This window comes from Hippocampus guttulatus, chromosome 19 (genome assembly GCF_054856545.1).
Source record: "Hippocampus guttulatus isolate MCC_2025c chromosome 19, RoL_Hgut_1.0, whole genome shotgun sequence".
NCBI lineage: Eukaryota > Metazoa > Chordata > Actinopteri > Syngnathiformes > Syngnathidae > Hippocampus > Hippocampus guttulatus.
In genome coordinates, this window is record NC_141279.1 from 1,308,745 (window position 1) to 1,324,341 (window position 15,597).

General features: G+C 45.4%; 3 protein-coding genes across 8 annotated transcripts; 2 read left to right on the forward strand and 1 right to left on the reverse strand.

The window, feature by feature from the left end:
- Positions 1 to 116: 116 nt before the first annotated feature.
- Positions 117 to 4,047, reverse strand: pkmyt1 (protein kinase, membrane associated tyrosine/threonine 1). The gene is made up of 8 exons (XM_086138049.1): positions 3,863 to 4,047; positions 2,912 to 3,307; positions 2,516 to 2,753; positions 1,823 to 2,090; positions 1,629 to 1,732; positions 1,349 to 1,521; positions 997 to 1,211; positions 117 to 816 (listed from the first exon to the last, which is right to left on the reverse strand). The coding sequence occupies exons 1-8, from the start codon at positions 3,917 to 3,919 to the stop codon at positions 492 to 494; spliced, it is 1,776 nt and encodes a 591-aa protein (XP_085994175.1). The 5' UTR covers positions 3,920 to 4,047; the 3' UTR covers positions 117 to 491.
- Positions 4,048 to 4,325: 278 nt separating this feature from the next.
- On the forward strand, positions 4,326 to 6,675 carry LOC147189462 (elongin-B-like). The gene is made up of 4 exons (XM_086099519.1): positions 4,326 to 4,425; positions 5,055 to 5,189; positions 5,270 to 5,378; positions 5,718 to 6,675. The coding sequence occupies exons 1-4, from the start codon at positions 4,423 to 4,425 to the stop codon at positions 5,828 to 5,830; spliced, it is 360 nt and encodes a 119-aa protein (XP_085955645.1). The 5' UTR covers positions 4,326 to 4,422; the 3' UTR covers positions 5,831 to 6,675.
- Positions 6,676 to 8,154: 1,479 nt separating this feature from the next.
- Positions 8,155 to 15,255, forward strand: LOC147189463 (transforming growth factor beta-1-induced transcript 1 protein-like). Of its 6 annotated transcripts, none has more exons than XM_086099317.1 (12): positions 8,155 to 8,325; positions 9,684 to 9,813; positions 10,157 to 10,305; positions 10,861 to 10,916; positions 11,013 to 11,158; positions 11,311 to 11,374; positions 11,460 to 11,544; positions 11,935 to 12,168; positions 12,316 to 12,489; positions 12,656 to 12,737; positions 13,107 to 13,255; positions 13,691 to 15,255. In XM_086099317.1, the coding sequence occupies exons 1-12, from the start codon at positions 8,194 to 8,196 to the stop codon at positions 13,955 to 13,957; spliced, it is 1,668 nt and encodes a 555-aa protein (XP_085955443.1). In that variant the 5' UTR covers positions 8,155 to 8,193; the 3' UTR covers positions 13,958 to 15,255. The 6 variants fall into 6 exon arrangements, with proteins under 6 accessions (XP_085955443.1, XP_085955444.1, XP_085955445.1 ...); XM_086099318.1 differs by having other exon boundaries at positions 10,157 to 10,269; XM_086099319.1 differs by having other exon boundaries at positions 8,194 to 8,325; positions 9,763 to 9,813.
- The last annotated feature ends 342 nt before the right edge of the window (positions 15,256 to 15,597 follow it).

Genomic DNA, 15,597 nt, shown 5'->3' on the forward strand with positions numbered 1-15,597 from the left:
GCACGGTTGATGCCGTTTTGTAAATTAAAGTCGTCCTTGGACAACTATATAACTGTAGCTAGAGGTAAAGTGTTTCCTCAATAATAATAAAAGTACCAAATGGCACCACCAAAATGGCTTATTCAACTCCGTGCTTTATGAAGAATTTACATTTTTTTCTGCTGCAGGTAAAAAAAAAAAAAATCCATTTTGCATGGTTTACTGGTAATGTTTAAACATTTTTTATACTTCCATAAGACCTTGTAGCTCAGTGGTTAGAGCACTGTTCTAGTAAACCAGGGGTCGTGAGTTCAATTCAAGGCCTGACTATAAAGAATGGCAAATATCTTTTGAAGCAGACAAAGGGAACACAAACCATGCATTAAAGTGTGATTGCCCTTCCTTTACAAGCTCGGTAATGAAAAATGGCAGAAGTAGTGCATTCAGCAAAGCAGTGAACTTGTTCTATTTTAGGTCCAATGCAGTCTTAAAATACCGTCAGACTCCCAAGTCTATGCCTCCACGGCAATTTCCTCAAAGAGACACAGCAGGTTTTTGGGCCCGAAGCCGGGCTGGTCGTCCGAACGGCTGCGGTCGCAATAGCGGCGCTGTGAAGATCGTCTGGTCTGCCTGGAGTCCAGATGGTCAGTGTGACTTGGGGTGAAAGAGGTGTGCGTGGATGGCGTGTTGCAGTCGCTGTAGTAGACGTTGGAGGGTGCCCGGGCCTCGTTGGATGGGGACCACTCAAATGGATCCAGGTGAGGACTTCGGTCAACGTAATCCAGAGAATATCGGAGAGGAGTGGACGTACTTTTCAAACTCAGTGTGGATTTCATCCTGTTAGAGAAGGCCCAAAAATTAAAGACCTTCAAAATCATTGGTGAATTTGTAAATGCTGAACCGCGGATATGACGGGTTCACCGTAGTACTGTAATGCCTCCAAAAAAATCCATATCAGTCTGGCGAGTATGTCGGCAAATAACTCAGAATAGGTTCACCAAATGCGAATATGCTAACCTGTCCGAGAGCCTTGGGGAATTCCCCGGTCCCACGGATTCCACCAGGAACACCCCGTCGTCCTCTGAGCTGTCAGCGTGCAAGGCGCGGAGGGGCAGCGTTACTTCCCCGTCCCAGTTCTCTTTGGGAGGAGTGCAGGGCGCTGGCTTGCTCCAGACGGAGAAGATCGGCAAGTAAAGAGAAGAGAAAATTCGCCGACCAAAGTCTACCACCACCTGGAAACAAAACCAACCAGCACAATATTAACGAAAAATCAACCAAATTCATCCGTGCATTTTCTGTAAGGCAGACCCGTTTAGGACAGCGGGCCACCTTGAATCAAAATCAACAGTCCTAAATGTGACCAAATTACCCGGCAGAAGAAGGCCAAAGTCAGCATGGTTTCTGTGAAAATAAGGTAAGCGTGTCTCTTCCATCTGTGTTTCCTCACTGCAGGCAGCGCAAGAAGCTCAGGCACTGTCGGCCTCTCTGAAGGCTCTGGAGAAAGCATCATCTGAAGAACTTTCTGAAGGTCGGTGGAAAGCCCTGCAGAGAGAAATGTCACAAAATGTAATCATGACTAACCCTGAATAATCACAAATTACAAACGCATCTGGGGAAGGGGGGTGAGGAGGGGAGTACTGTAAACCTACCCCTCGCGACCTCAGGGAGGTGCCCGTGTCTAATTTGCTGCCAGCCCTCCCCACCATTGGGAACCTCAATGTTGCACGCAAGCTCCAGAATGGAAACACCCAAACTAAAAAGTAAACAATAAGGTGATGTGAGGGAATCCGCCATCTCCCAAAAGTATGACCTTTCTAATGAATGGCGTTCAAGATTTCTGCACCTGAAAACATCTGCGGCAGGTCCATACTCTCCCCGTAGGAGCTCAGGAGCCATGTACCTGGGATCTCCTCCGGGGTCATCTTCTCTCACTTTCTCCAAGCTGCTCTCGTTGAGCTCCAGCAGAAGCCCAAAGTCACCCAGTTTGAGGCGCCCGGAGGCCGTGACCAGCACATTGGCGGGCTTCAGGTCCATATGAACAAAACTGCGAGAGTGCAGGTGGTCCAGAGCTGAGAGGAGGTCGCACAAGTACCACCATGTCGCACGCTCATCTGTGTTGACCGGAAAAGCATGACACATCAGTGGTGTCAAAATATTACCTCAAAAGACCCTTTCATAATGTCTGTGGAGTAACTAAATGGAAAAAAGAGCGGAGAAAAGTCTTGACCAGCTCTGAGAAAAAAAATAAAATATGGCCAGCAGATGGCATCATTGGATCTCTTTGGGATGAGACCGCCTGTATCAAAATTATGCAGAAGCTCACCAACATGCTTGTGATTGATCTAAATGTTTGTCACGTTAAATCCAGTACAAAAAGTGTCACAAAAGGGAGAAAAGATAACCGAGGATACATTTGGACGTTGAGACGAGAGCGTAATGTGGGCACACGTGCGCATGGCCCGCACATAAACGACTAAATACTCCTGTAGACACCTGGAAGTAGGTGTGACGGCGAAATGGTGCAGATGGTCCCTACCGTTACCAGGAGTCTGGCTCTCTGCGTGGAGCAGCAAACTGGTGTGGCACAGTTCCGTCTGGATGTACAACCGACCGCACTCCTCCCAGGCGGCGACCAAGTTGAGGATGTGAGGGTGCGGGCAGACCTGCTCGTGGTTCCAAGCCTCCCTCACCTTGCGGTTCCTGTCACTGTTGCCCCTGTAGCGATTGAGCGAGCGTTTGACAGCATACAGGCGGCCATCCTTATTGTTTTGAACCTATGAAAGAGAAGATGGTGACAGAATTCCCTGTGGTTTCAAATAAATGTTGTTTGAACTGTGAAGATGCTCAGCTACATATGTTTGTGCGACGCTACAGACTGCTATTTTAACTTCTTGAGGTTCTACTGTATGTCACCCATCCCCACCACACTCACCTTGTAGACTTCACCAAAGGAACCCCTTCCCAGCAGGCCCAGCGTAGTAAAGCACTGATTGAAATACGACTGCTGCTTTTTGGGGTCGTACACAGATTCCGCAGGAGCCAACTGGCTGAGCGAACAAGACAGGGGCGTCCAGGGGGACGCTTTTTGCTGGAAGAACCGGCTCACAGAGAGAGACTCCTTTGACGGCGCCAACGGCGGCAGAGAACGCGACAGGTGATCAGGGGTGGAGACGGAAGAGGTGGATGTGGATGAGGAGGAGAAAGGGTGGCGACGCTTTTTCAAGGAGAAGGACTGTTCCGCATGTGCAAAGTGGGTGGGGAGTGGGAGAACTCTGGTCACTGCGGTATCCACGCTTGGTGACATTGTGCCTTCTTTCTGGTCAATGCTCTGAGAACGTTAAAAAAACAACAACAAACATTCTGTGAATTTTAAAGCAATACAATGTGGACACTGGATAGTGTTTTTAAATTAGATTGGAAAAACAAATATAAATCAAGCCATGAACCTCCCAAACCAAATCTCAAGCATATGAAAACAAAAAAAGGTACAATTTTAATTGTTGTTTGGCCAAGTGCATTTCACATGCTAACGAAACATCCCGCCAGACAAGTTATGTACTTGATGTCTACTGTAGAAAGAAAGCAAGTCAGTGCTACTGGTGTTACTGGTATTTATACTGGGACACCTACTATTGATACTGGCATCAATACTAGATTTCCCATAAAAGAGTAAACTGTAATAAGCGATTCGACAATGCTGAAACTACCATTTGGTAAAATGAAGCTCAAGGATGCTTTTCCACAGGCAGCAACTGCTTAAAGTACACGTACATACCCAAGTGCAATGCAGGTATCGCTCCTGTTCACGAACTAACTTAGAAAAATGGAACTGCAGTACGAAATTGGGACTGAAGAAAATGCAACAGAGACGTTAAGAACTTACACCCGCGCTGGATCGTTGACGTGGAGTGTAGCAAAGCGTAGATTTTAGTGTCCTCATAAACGTAAGTAACGTTTATGGTCCTTTGAGTGCGTGTACAAATAAATTAAATTTTATACTGAGCATAATCCAGGATAGATATAAACAGTACGCATTCGAAACAGAGGCGCCTACCCAGCCCTCTTTCAAATCAGTCGAGCAGGATGTTGAGTGACGTGGTCGTGTTATGATGAATCCCACTTGAATTCTCGGCAGGACACTCTCTGCCGCAATATGATTGGCAGAGGCACACAGCTGGCTGCATTATAATTGGCTTGCATCAGCCAATCACATTGATAGCAGGGCGTCCCCTGCCTAGAACTGCAGTGGCATTATACATTGTCAACACGCGAAGTAAAGTCGCGCCAAATTCCGAAATCTGATATACGCAGGGATGCGCATCTGTGTTTCGTGAATTCAACGTACACATTTTATTTGCCGTAAAATCGCGCAGGCGCGGTGAACCTGGGGCTACTGCTGCACTACAGGGCCGGCGCATCGGGCTAGCTAGCTGATCATTTAAGATGGTAAGTGAGTTATTTTAATCACATTTTTTTTGTCATTTCAGTCCGTTGTTATATCACGGGGATGAACCTTCTGTGGTCGGCATCAAGATTACAACGTTGTTGGCGTTTAAAAAGATCGATTTAGGTGTTAAATAGCGATCATATGCTAAATTTGCCGTGTTAGCTTCCAGTTTCCCATCTACAAAGACAGCGAGGTAATTTAGCCCGGCTAACCTTGGGAGTGATGTCATTTGAGTTGAGTTAAATACTTAGCCGATGAAAATAGAGGTTATAAAACGCTGGAGTGTGTCCGAAGTTGGTAACCGTCACGCCTTAAAATGTTTCTTTTCTGTATACCTGCGAGCTGCTTGTCAACATTTAACTCACGATTGGATTAATGCCAGAATCTGTGGTGCTTTCCGGAACTCGGATGAATTTCCAACTCGATTTATAATTAGAGCGCTTCGCAATACTGTACTCGCACACGTATTTGGTCTACTTAATGTGTTATTTGAAGACATTGTCAACATTTTTTCCCCACAACAAACTCACCAAATGTTAAGATTACTTTCATTTCCTTTTATAATCACTATGTCATTTTCAAGATCCAACGTTGTCGCCTTTTCAGTCTCATTTGTTTCTCGTTTCAGGATGTGTTCTTAATGATCCGGCGTCACAAGACCACCATCTTCACAGATGCCAAGGAGTCCACCACAGTCTATGAATTAAAGCGTATAGTCGAGGGAATTCTAAAGAGACCGCCCGAGGATCAGCGGCTTTATAAGGTGAATTAACCGCCTTTCCTAATCTGGAATTTAAATGACACAAAAGAATTTGGTAACTGATTTACATTGTGACTTCACAGGACGAGCAGTTGCTAGAAGACAACAAAACTCTGGGAGACAGCGGATTCACCAACCAGACTGCCAGACCACAGGCACCGGCTACAGTCGGTCTGGCTTTTCGAGTCAGTGGTATGTTAACAGCAAGAATATTCAAGGGAAATCTTGTGGAGAAATGTGCCAAAATGTTGTAACAAAGCTTGTATTGGCTGTTGAAACAATGTTGCATTATTTACCTCATTCAAAAATTTTGGTGTTCTGCACCAACCTATGCCATCTCCTATTATGTGCTAGCCTTAAGTTAGCATACTATCCTAAGACAAAGCTATGTAATTTTTCATTATTTGCCAAACTTCTGATTTATATCTCAAGTTTTCGCTTGCAAGTCAACGTAAAAAAAAAGTCCAAATGATGGCTTTTATCTGTCAAATACGCATTGTTAAAAAAAAAAATCTCTCCTGTAACCCCCAGACGAGATGTTTGAGCAGCTGCACGTCGAGGCCTTCTCCAGCCCCCCAGAACTCCCCGATGTGATGAAGCCTCAGGACTCCGGTAGCACTGCCAATGAACAAGCCGTGCAGTGATGCACGCCCCCTCCGCCATGCGACGCGACTGTGGAAGTAGTGTGTGGGTGGGGGGGGGGGGGTGTAGATTAACTGCAGTGAAGAAGTAGTGGGTTGGAGGATATGTAGTGTCATTTCAGTTAATGAACAGGGACGTTGGCTGGCAACCGCGCCCGTCCATGTTATCTTCACGCTATCATCGCAGCACCCCCCCCCCCAGTTGGCTTCACGTGTCAGGTTTTTAGGTAAATATGATTTCTGCTTGGGCTCTGCTCGTTGGTTTGGAGAAGGTGTGTGTGTGTGTGTGTGTGTGTGTGTGTGTGTGTGTGTGTGTGTGTGTGTGTGTGTGTGTGTGTGTGTGTGTGTGTGTGTGTGTGTGTGTGTGTGTGTGTGACCTATTCTAATTATTTTCATTAATGTTTTTGGAAAAAGTGAAAGTGTACTCGTCCTTTTTAGAAGTAACCTGCATGGGTAAGGAGTGTGGTGTGTAAACGGGCAAACTGCATGACCCGAGGGCTTGATCTTCACACAAACGGATGAATACGTCCTAGTTTCCTTTCATCATGTCTTCCAGTTATGTTCATTTGGTTTCTTGTGTCCCACCAGGAAATTAATTTTGTCGAAGTTATGGCCATGTTTTGTTTTGTGCACGTGTCGTCACTTGTGTCTCTTCTTTGTACATTTCCTGAGACCAAAGGCCGGACACCAGAGAAAAGTTTTTTAAAGATTTTTATTTATTTTTTGGCCACAAACTTATGGAAATTGTTTCGTCACATCATCCTTTTTCAGCACCTTTCCCCACAAAAATACCCTGTAACTGTGAGCTTGCTTAATTAAAGGTTTTCCATTTTTGGTTTTTTTTTATACTTCTGTCTTGTTTTTTCCCCCCTTCAAATATTTTCCAAGAGAAACACTCAAGTCAATGCTAAGAAGTCTAGTAGAATACTGCAATTTTCTCAAAAATTTAGTCACAGGTGAGCCGTTGTTTATCCGAGCTGACTTGAGGCGGGCTACACCCAGACTGGTCGCCAGCCAATCGCACGGAGCATTGAGACGAGATGAGCATTCACATTGACAACTCAGGACAATTGGAGCCCTCTGGAGTAAATATGGGAAAACCCCACACAAGCATGGGGAGAACATGCAAACTGCACAAGGGAGAGTTTCAAACCCCAAATTGTGCTTCAGGTGTGCATGCCACAAAGCCCATCGAGCTGCCTTTATTAGAAAATATTAAAACCTTTGATGGGAGGAATAAAATAAAGGCAACAATCGAGTGTTTATGCTCCATTATCGAAATCACTACTAAGGAACCATTTACATAACGGGGCCTGTTTCCAGTCTTGATTGGTTTTTAGAAAGGCAAGACAGGCTGGATCTTCCCACCTGTGTTCAAATAAAGAAGCTCGAATATAGTCTTAAAAAAACTAATGTAGTCTGTGACCAATTTGTAAAAAGGTACTGTCACACCCATTCAATGAAAAAAAAAGTTGCAATTCCTAATCACGGTCATTTTGAAGGTAGATTTTTGTCTTGTCACCATTTGAAAACATTTTTAATAACTATATATGGGCCATTCCATAATTGGAGGACAATTTGGCACCAACTGTAAAATATTTTTATGTTTCCAAGGGAAACGATAAACAAGTGAATTTGATCTGTCCGGCTCAACGGTCATTGCTAAAGATAAATGTTTTGCTGTTGGGTGCAAACCTGTTCAGGATATTCTGGCACCTGAAAAACAACAACAAAAGAACAATTGAAGTTTAATTTAGTTTGAAGATTAATTTAATGTTAGCATTACCGTAATTACAGCAACAGGGTTGCAAATCAATACTAATGTTGTTTGCTGGAGTAGCCGTGTTAGCTGTGATGCTAACTTGACAAGAACAAACTTCAGTGTCACAGCTTTCATTTCTCAAACTAAAGTAACCACCACCAAAAAATACTCCGCTTGTGTTTCTGTATTTTGCGGACGGACTCTTTGAAACTTCATGCGTGTATTTGTGAGTGCGTGCGTGCGTGTGTGTTTTCCGACTTGAAACCCTTAATTACTTTGTGTGATGACATAAATGCACGTTTTTCCTGACAGTAGTTTGTGCAGTTCGCATCCAGTGCCACTTAAATCCAATTTGTCTCTCTCGCAACTCGGGAAGGTCTCTCTCCAGCCAGACATGTAGTGACGTCATGTGTCCGGGGGAATGCGGGCTGGGAACCGCATTCTTTTTTTTTTTTTCCTGCTACTTCTTCTCCTCCCTCCCTCCCTTCTGTTAACGCCTTCCCGGCTGCGAGGAGGCATTACACAGGAAGAGGGAAGGAGTAAGTGAAAAAAAAATGACGAGATGCCCTCCTCCTCTTCCTCCTGTGTGGGCGAATAACGGTGCATGAGAAGTTATTGCAGCCAGACAATAGCGCCAGTCCATATTACACACACACATACACACACACACACATACACACACACATCCACACGCGCTCGGGAGCCAAGCTGGGGTGTTCCACGATGGAGGATTTGGGTAAGTAGTGAGAGTGTGTTGTTCTTTTAAAGCTGCAGAAGGGGATCTGTATTTTGGGCTGTCCTGCAGGAAATTAGCTGTGCGCTGGCGCTGATTGCCTGATTTCTCTTCCACCGCCCCCCCACCATGTAAGACAGCGATGTGGTGTGTAGCTTCAGAACGCTGGAGTCCAATGATGGCTTGTGATCGCTCTCATCCAGCCAGTCTTGTTTGTCTTGTGGAGGTCTGTGGCGTGGACACGCTCCTAACGTTTGAAAATGTCATTATGATGGATTGTGAAAGCGCCGAACTGATAAAATCTCATTTTCCAAAAGCCGCAAAACACTTCCTCTTGATCCCGGAAAGCATAATGAGGAGGTGGGCAAGACGATGCCCGCAAATAGCCTAACTTGCTTCAACAATAATCCACAAAGCTGTATGAAAATAGAATGAGCGCTTTTTATTATTTGTGCTGTGTTCTTTCCATTGAGTCTACTTTTCTGAGTGCCACAAGGATGCAGCCGAAGCAAAACTCAGCACATCTGGATTAGATTGGCCAGTCAGGCTGGCTCCTAGTGGCCATGTTTGGTCCACTTTATGTGCTTCCCCCCCCCCCCCCCCCCAAATATGTACTGTTGTAAGTTAATGTGTTGAGAGAGGAAGCTGGTAGCGGCGGCCAAGACAAACAATTTGAATGGGCCTACTCTAAATAAGGGCATAATTCCCTTTGGGAGAATTTTAACTCCTTATATGTGCAGACCGAATGTGTGTACGAGGGAGGGGACGACGGTGTAGATTGTGCATATGATCCTCCCCACACACTCGTACCAGGACTGTGAATCATCCTGGGCAGATGAGCAATGGCGGGAGGAACGGCGCTCATATTAGGCAGCTCACAGTTTTTGTTTGTTTGTTTTTTTACAGTTAAAAAGCAATAATAGGCCTCAAACAGTCATAAATTCCAGCGTTTTCAACCTAAAACTAAAACCTGGAGTAGGAATTCTGAATTATTTCTGTGAAACAACGATTGAATCTATGTTGCACGTTTCAAAGCGCCTTGTTGTCAGCCGTGAGTGCATGCACAAAGAGAAAGGTGACGGCGCCGCTGATGTAACACTTGAAAAAGTGGAGAACGGCATTATTTAGGGTGGCTTCAAAATGCTCAAGAACTAATGCAGACCAGCGAGCTTGTAATAAATCACGAGCACGCAGAGAAGCGCATGATGTCATGCAGCTAAAAGTGTGTGTGCCTGTGTGTGTGTGTGTATGTGTGTGTGTGTGTGTGTGTAAAGAGGGGGGTGGATAATGGAAATATAAAGTCCACTGCCAAACAGCTCTTCCTCCTCTGCATCCTTTCCATGCTGGCATGTCCCGGATAGCTGAAAAGATTTGTGAAGCCTTCGAAGGGCCTCCGTGGTGTTTGGTATGAAGTTGTGAAGCTGTCTCCTTTCTCCTCAGGAGTGCCTGAGCCACTTAACTACCCTCTCAGTCCTCGTATTGTTGTCTTTGGTACGTAACTGTCTGAGCACATGCTTCTTCTGCTGCCTGTCTGGGGCATGTTGCATGTTATCTCTCTCTTTCCGGCGCGGTGCCACATGTACTTCCGGGTCGCAAGAGCTCCGACGCCGCCAGTCGGAAACAAAACCTGACATGTCAGTTGACCAAGGCGGATTGTTTTTGAAAAGAGAATCAAAACAAACGTTGACAAAGTTCAGTTGAGTAACAACGGATCGCATCGTGCCACCCGGAAGTACCCTGGTGACTCAGCGTTGACAAACATTCCGAAAAGGTCTGAAGCCACTCCATCCATTTCCCCGACCCTTCCAGTTTATAGTCCGTCTCTCCCGCGCAGACGCCCTCCTGGCTGATTTGGAGAGCACCGGCTCCCCTCTCGCTCGTTGCCCGGTCCTCCTTACGTCAGACCCGCCGATGCACGCTGACCCGGCCGTGCAGAACCCAGCCGAGGTTCGCCCACCGCCGCCAGCCTACACCCCACAGCAGGTACTGAACGAAACCCACCAGGGGTTCGGCAAGAAAAATGTTCGAGGTGAGCAGCGGCACGCTGGAGCAACTGGAGACACTTCATGGAGGATCGGCTGACTCCGGAGTAAAATGCATTGCAGTAATTCAGCCGAGATGTGACCTAGGCGTGAATCACTCTTTCAAAGTGGCCTTGAACACCTCGAAGCGTGACGTAATATGATGTAGCATAGCACAACACAGCATAACTCGATGTAACATGAGGTAACATATAACAAAACCTACTCCGAGGTAACCTAACAACGCGACTTAATGTGACGTGACCAAACGTAACATCACGTAGCATAACCTGCTGGAGCATGACTCAAGGTGACGTCACGTGCCATCGCCTCATGTAACATTTTCAGGTAGCGTGCAATGAGATTCTACTGAGGTAAAATACGTGCTTTGGCTCAATAAAAAGTTGGGAATCACCGTTGGAGAGGATTGTAAAGAAATGATTTATCACCCGCGTACGATCTGTACATTTTTACGGCTCTGGGAATCCTTTCACTTGATAATGTCCCGTTGTCTCAGACGGTTTCTGCAGCCATGACGTCCTCCCAAAATTCCAAGCCAGACAAACTGTACAGGTAACCCACTTTTTTTTTCTCTCTCAACATCACGTGTTTGTCAAATCGTGGTGCTAGCCACTCATCCGCTCGCTTCTTGTGACATCTGTCTCACAGTACAGTGTGTAAATCCCGCTCTCCCCGCTCAGCCGATCCTCCTCCTCCTCCTCCGGCCTTCTCCTCCTCCTCGCTGCTAGGAGGAGGTCTGAGCGAACTGGACCATTTGCTACAGGAGCTGAACGCCACCCAGTTCAATATCACAGGTCAGCGCGGGTGTGTTTGGTTGTGTGACGCTCTGAAAAGCTGTTTTTAATCTGCTATCCTCGAGATCCATCTTCAGGTCCACGTACTAGTGCACTCGTCCTTTTGTGAGAACAATCCACCCAGTTCTTATCACATGTCGTGCATTTTCCAGATGAGATCCTGGCCCAATTTCCCACTTCTAAAGATGACAAGATAAAGGCCTCCGCTGTCTCCATGTAACAACAAATCCGTTAGAATTGCTCAGTTCAACTCAGAGCAACAAATCCTTGATTTGAAATGCAATTGTGTGTTTTCTGGCAGCTCTGTAAAGCCTTCGGCAACATCCGCCACGCTGGAGTTGGACAAACTGATGGCATCTCTCTCCGACTTCCGTGTCCAAAGCACAGTAAGTAGTAACGTGGAAAAAAAAAAAGATGAAGAAGAAGATAAGAAAATAAATCATGCCGCAACCGTGTTATGATTGCTGGAACGGCTGCTCGCTTAATGCTAACCTTCCGTATGAAGCCGGAGAAGGGCAAATGGACTTTAGCCTTTGTCATTTATGCTGGGCGACTGTGTTGTTGCTCGCGACAGCTACAGCTTGTTTGAGCCACAAAGACCTTTCGTTGACCTCACGATACATTCATTGTCACGTCACATTGCTTCTGGTCAGAATCGAGTCAATGGACGGTACCTGCTGATAGCACGTCGTCTCTTGACCTTTGATACCTAAGCACAGCAAATGTCATCCCCTTTAGGGCTTTTAAAAAAATGTCATGGGTTTTGCTTGCTTCAGCCGGCTGTGCCCGTTAGTCCAGTGATCACGACAACGACACCAACAAGCGCAGCAGGACCACCGCAGCAGCAGCAGCAGCAGCAGCAGCAGCAGCTGATGGTCCCTCCACAGGTTACATCGGGCGGCTCGTTGGACAGCATGCTGGGGCTCCTCCAATCCGACTTGAGCCGACAAGGGGTTCAAACTTCTTCCAAAGGAAACTGCTCGGCCTGTCAGAAGCCGGTCGTGGGACAGGTGAGCACTCGCCGGCTACCAGGCAGTAGAACTGAAGTCTTGTGGCTTCACGGTGAAACGACTTCACTGACCAAAAAGAGTCCCGTGGCCTCCATGCAGCTTTTTGCGGAACAACATTTACTGTGTGACCGTTCCCCCGTCGCGCAGGTGGTGACGGCCCTGGGCAAGGTGTGGCACCCCGAGCACTTTGTGTGCACGGAATGCGAGACGGAGTTGGGCAGCCGCAACTTCTTTGAGAAGGATGGGCGGCCGTACTGCGAGTCTGACTACTTCACGCTCTTCTCGCCTCACTGCGCGCACTGCAACAAGCCCATACTAAATGTGAGCCGTCTCTTTGCCTATTGTGGATCAGCTTTCCGCTCGTTAGGAGCTTGACAGACCTTTACCCGTCACTCGCTTTACTAGTCACTCCCTTTCTGCCATCCGGAAGTACCCTGGCGCCGGTGATTTCAAAACACGATGAACATGCGTTTTGTCGTTCACTCAGAAAATGGTGACTGCCCTGGACAAGAACTGGCACCCTGAGTGCTTCTGCTGCGTCAACTGCGGCAGCACGTTTGGTGACGAAGGTAAATAGCAGTAGAAGTATAGCTTTTGGCGTAAAAACAGACGCGACTAAAAGCAGGACTAGTGATTCAACTTATTGAAAGTCAGAAAGTACAAACTCTGAAGCGTACAAATGTTTTTTTCTTTATTTTATTATTTCTAAAAACAAGTAAACATAGCTGGTAGCTTAAAATAAGATGTTCTTAATATGATGTTAGAATTGAAGACATTTACCAGTAATAGAATCTCCCAAAGTAGTTGGTCGATTAAAGTACGTTTTAAAAAAGCATATTCTGCTCTCATTTGAGATGTTTGGATTTAAATTTTTGCCGTGAGCCCCGGCGATCATCACTTGCGTCTCCATCCAAGTGCGGCGTCGTCCTTGTTCTCAGGCTTCCACGACCGCGAGGGCCAGCAGTACTGCCAGCAGTGCTTCCTGACTTTGTTCGCCTCCCGCTGTCAAGGCTGCAGCCAGCCCATCCTGGAAAACTACATCTCGGCACTCAACTCTCTGTGGCACCCGCAGTGCTTCGTCTGCAGGGTGAGTGTGCCATGGGCAGCGAATGTGCACGGATCGCACACGGTTCAGGATTTCGGGTGGGAATCCGCAAAGCTTTTCGGGAGTATTTCTGTCGACGTCAGTGAATGAAGCTACCTTTTATTGGTTGTTTTGTGGATTTATATTTCGGTAACTTTTAGGGTGTATTCCAGGAGATTGAAGAATAGTTTTGATCACTTTTAAGAAGGCGAGCGAGTATTTTTGATGAATCAGGAAGAGTGCTGAGTGAGAGACCAGAATGCATCAGAAAAATACCTTTCTTTTTTATTAATAGCTGAACTTTGGGAATGGAAAAAAAACCCTCATGATTCTCATGTGACTTTGGTCCTGCTATAAATGCCTGCCACTGTTTTTCAAAAAATGCTTCCGGAAAAAAAAATTCTCCCCCCCCCCCCCCCCCCCCCACACATCTTGCAGGAGTGTTACAGCCCCTTTGTCAACGGCAGCTTCTTCGAGCATGAGGGCAAGCCGCTCTGCGAGGCCCACTACCATCAGTCACGCGGCAGCGTGTGCCAGGCGTGCCAGCAGCCCATTCTGGGCCGCTGCGTCACCGCCATGGGGGCCAAGTTCCACCCCCATCACCTGGTGTGCCACTTCTGCCTCAAGCCGCTGAGCAAAGGCTGCTTCAAGGAACAGGAGAACAAGCCCTACTGCCATCCGTGCTTCATCAAGCTCTTCGGCTAAGGATGCGGACCACCTGCTCCTCCTGCTCCTCTCTCTCTCTCTTGTCGTTGTTTTGACATTTTATACTGTGGCAATGAAGGTGGAGCTGGCCTCGTTCGTAGTTTGGAGCATACAGTGAACCCCTGCAAAAATACCTGAATAATCGATAATAGATGCCACAAGATGGCAGCGGAGCACATTTTTTTTTCCCTCTTTGAAAAGGTTATGGTCACACTAAGTGAAGGGAGCAGCTTCATTTCAATATATTTCACGAGTTGAGTTTGGTGCCAAAACAATACAGTACTTTGATATTTGACATGGATTCAGCCTGAGCACAAAAATTGCAAAGCTCCACGTGGAAGCAAGAGGGCACCAAAGCACTATATGAAGCTCCTCAATCACTTCAATACAGTTCCTTAAGACAATGTTTTGGCCTGAGCACAAAAGCAGCAAAATATGCTACTCCAAATCTGTGAATACGTTGGAGGGCATTGTACTGAAATAAAAAGAACCCCAAATAATTATCTGTTCAAAAACAAAATGCACGACACTTAAGCCTGGTGGTGTGAAATACAACTTAAAGAAGTACACTAATTAGAATAAGACCAGGGGTGGGCAAATTATGGCATCAAGCATTTAAATTACAAAGAGTCCTGTAATATTTATTACTTTTATTTAGCCCTTGAAATCGATTCCATAAAATGAATGTATTCCTTGTTTAATTTATCCAAAAGAAAGTTTGTTGATTTAGCATTGTAAATAGTACAACGATACACAAATGTTTAGTTTTTTATAGTTCATCTAACAATGATAAAGATTATAAACAATACAATTTAAAAATGAGAATAAGTTATTTCATTAACGCTATCTGTTTTCCATACAATATTTTATGTTTATGAATGATGTGGCCCATCTGCCCGTTTCAAAAACTCAACGTGACACACAACTTTGAGCACAAGTTTGCCCACCCCTGAACTAAACATACTTAAAAATGAGGTCAAATATTTTTGTAATATGCTTGCATTGTTTACAAAATGTGCAAATTCAATGTTTTTTTTTCGTTGTTTTTTTTTTTACCAAAGATATACAAAATAAATATGGAAGGATTCTCTTCTCTTTCCGAAAAGGAATTTTTTCTTTGAGTTTAAAGACCAAATAAATTCTGCAGACGTTTTTATGTTGTCCTCTACGTCCAGTATATGTTGAGTAGGACCATTTAACCTGTCACACGTTAGATATTACATCACATTATTCTTTCACAAATCTTGTATGCACTTTGCCAAAAACTCTTACTAAGAATTAAAAAAAAACACATTTCATTCTGTTTCATTTGCGTTTTCATTTTTGTGCTGCTTTATGTTTTAGAAGTACAAGTTTACCACTGGGAACTAGAATCACAGCAATGAACATTTTAATGTACTTTTCCAACGTAATACAATTATTAATCTCTGACTGTGCGCCCCAAAATATGTTATAACATTTGTCGAGGCGAATGAAAACTACTGTATACAATTTTTCGTGACGATCAATGGGGTGGGAGAAAAGTAGGAACTTGACATTGGTATCGGTGTACCTAATAAATCGTCCGTTCAAATGAGCCTGGGAAACGGATCCATGTCACGCTAATTCTGACCACCAGATGTCGCCCTTTGCCTACTGAA

Excerpts from the sequence above, each read along its gene's own strand:
- LOC147189462 (XM_086099519.1), top strand. Across the intron at positions 5,190-5,269 it reads AGGATCAGCGGCTTTATAAG|GACGAGCAGTTGCTAGAAGA; the intron begins GTGAATTAACCG and ends GTGACTTCACAG. Across the intron at positions 5,379-5,717 it reads TCTGGCTTTTCGAGTCAGTG|ACGAGATGTTTGAGCAGCTG; the intron begins GTATGTTAACAG and ends TGTAACCCCCAG.
- pkmyt1 (XM_086138049.1), bottom strand. The coding sequence starts at position 3,919 with ATGAGGACACTAAAATCTACGCTTTGCTACACTCCACGTCAACGATCC. Across the intron at positions 2,754-2,911 it reads CCTTTGGTGAAGTCTACAAG|GTTCAAAACAATAAGGATGG; the intron begins GTGAGTGTGGTG and ends TCTCTTTCATAG. Across the intron at positions 817-996 it reads TCCCCAAGGCTCTCGGACAG|GATGAAATCCACACTGAGTT; the intron begins GTTAGCATATTC and ends CTTCTCTAACAG.
- LOC147189463 (XM_086099317.1), top strand. The coding sequence starts at position 8,194 with ATGAGAAGTTATTGCAGCCAGACAATAGCGCCAGTCCATATTACACAC. Across the intron at positions 11,159-11,310 it reads CACCCAGTTCAATATCACAG|ATGAGATCCTGGCCCAATTT; the intron begins GTCAGCGCGGGT and ends TGCATTTTCCAG. Across the intron at positions 12,169-12,315 it reads AGAAGCCGGTCGTGGGACAG|GTGGTGACGGCCCTGGGCAA; the intron begins GTGAGCACTCGC and ends CCCGTCGCGCAG.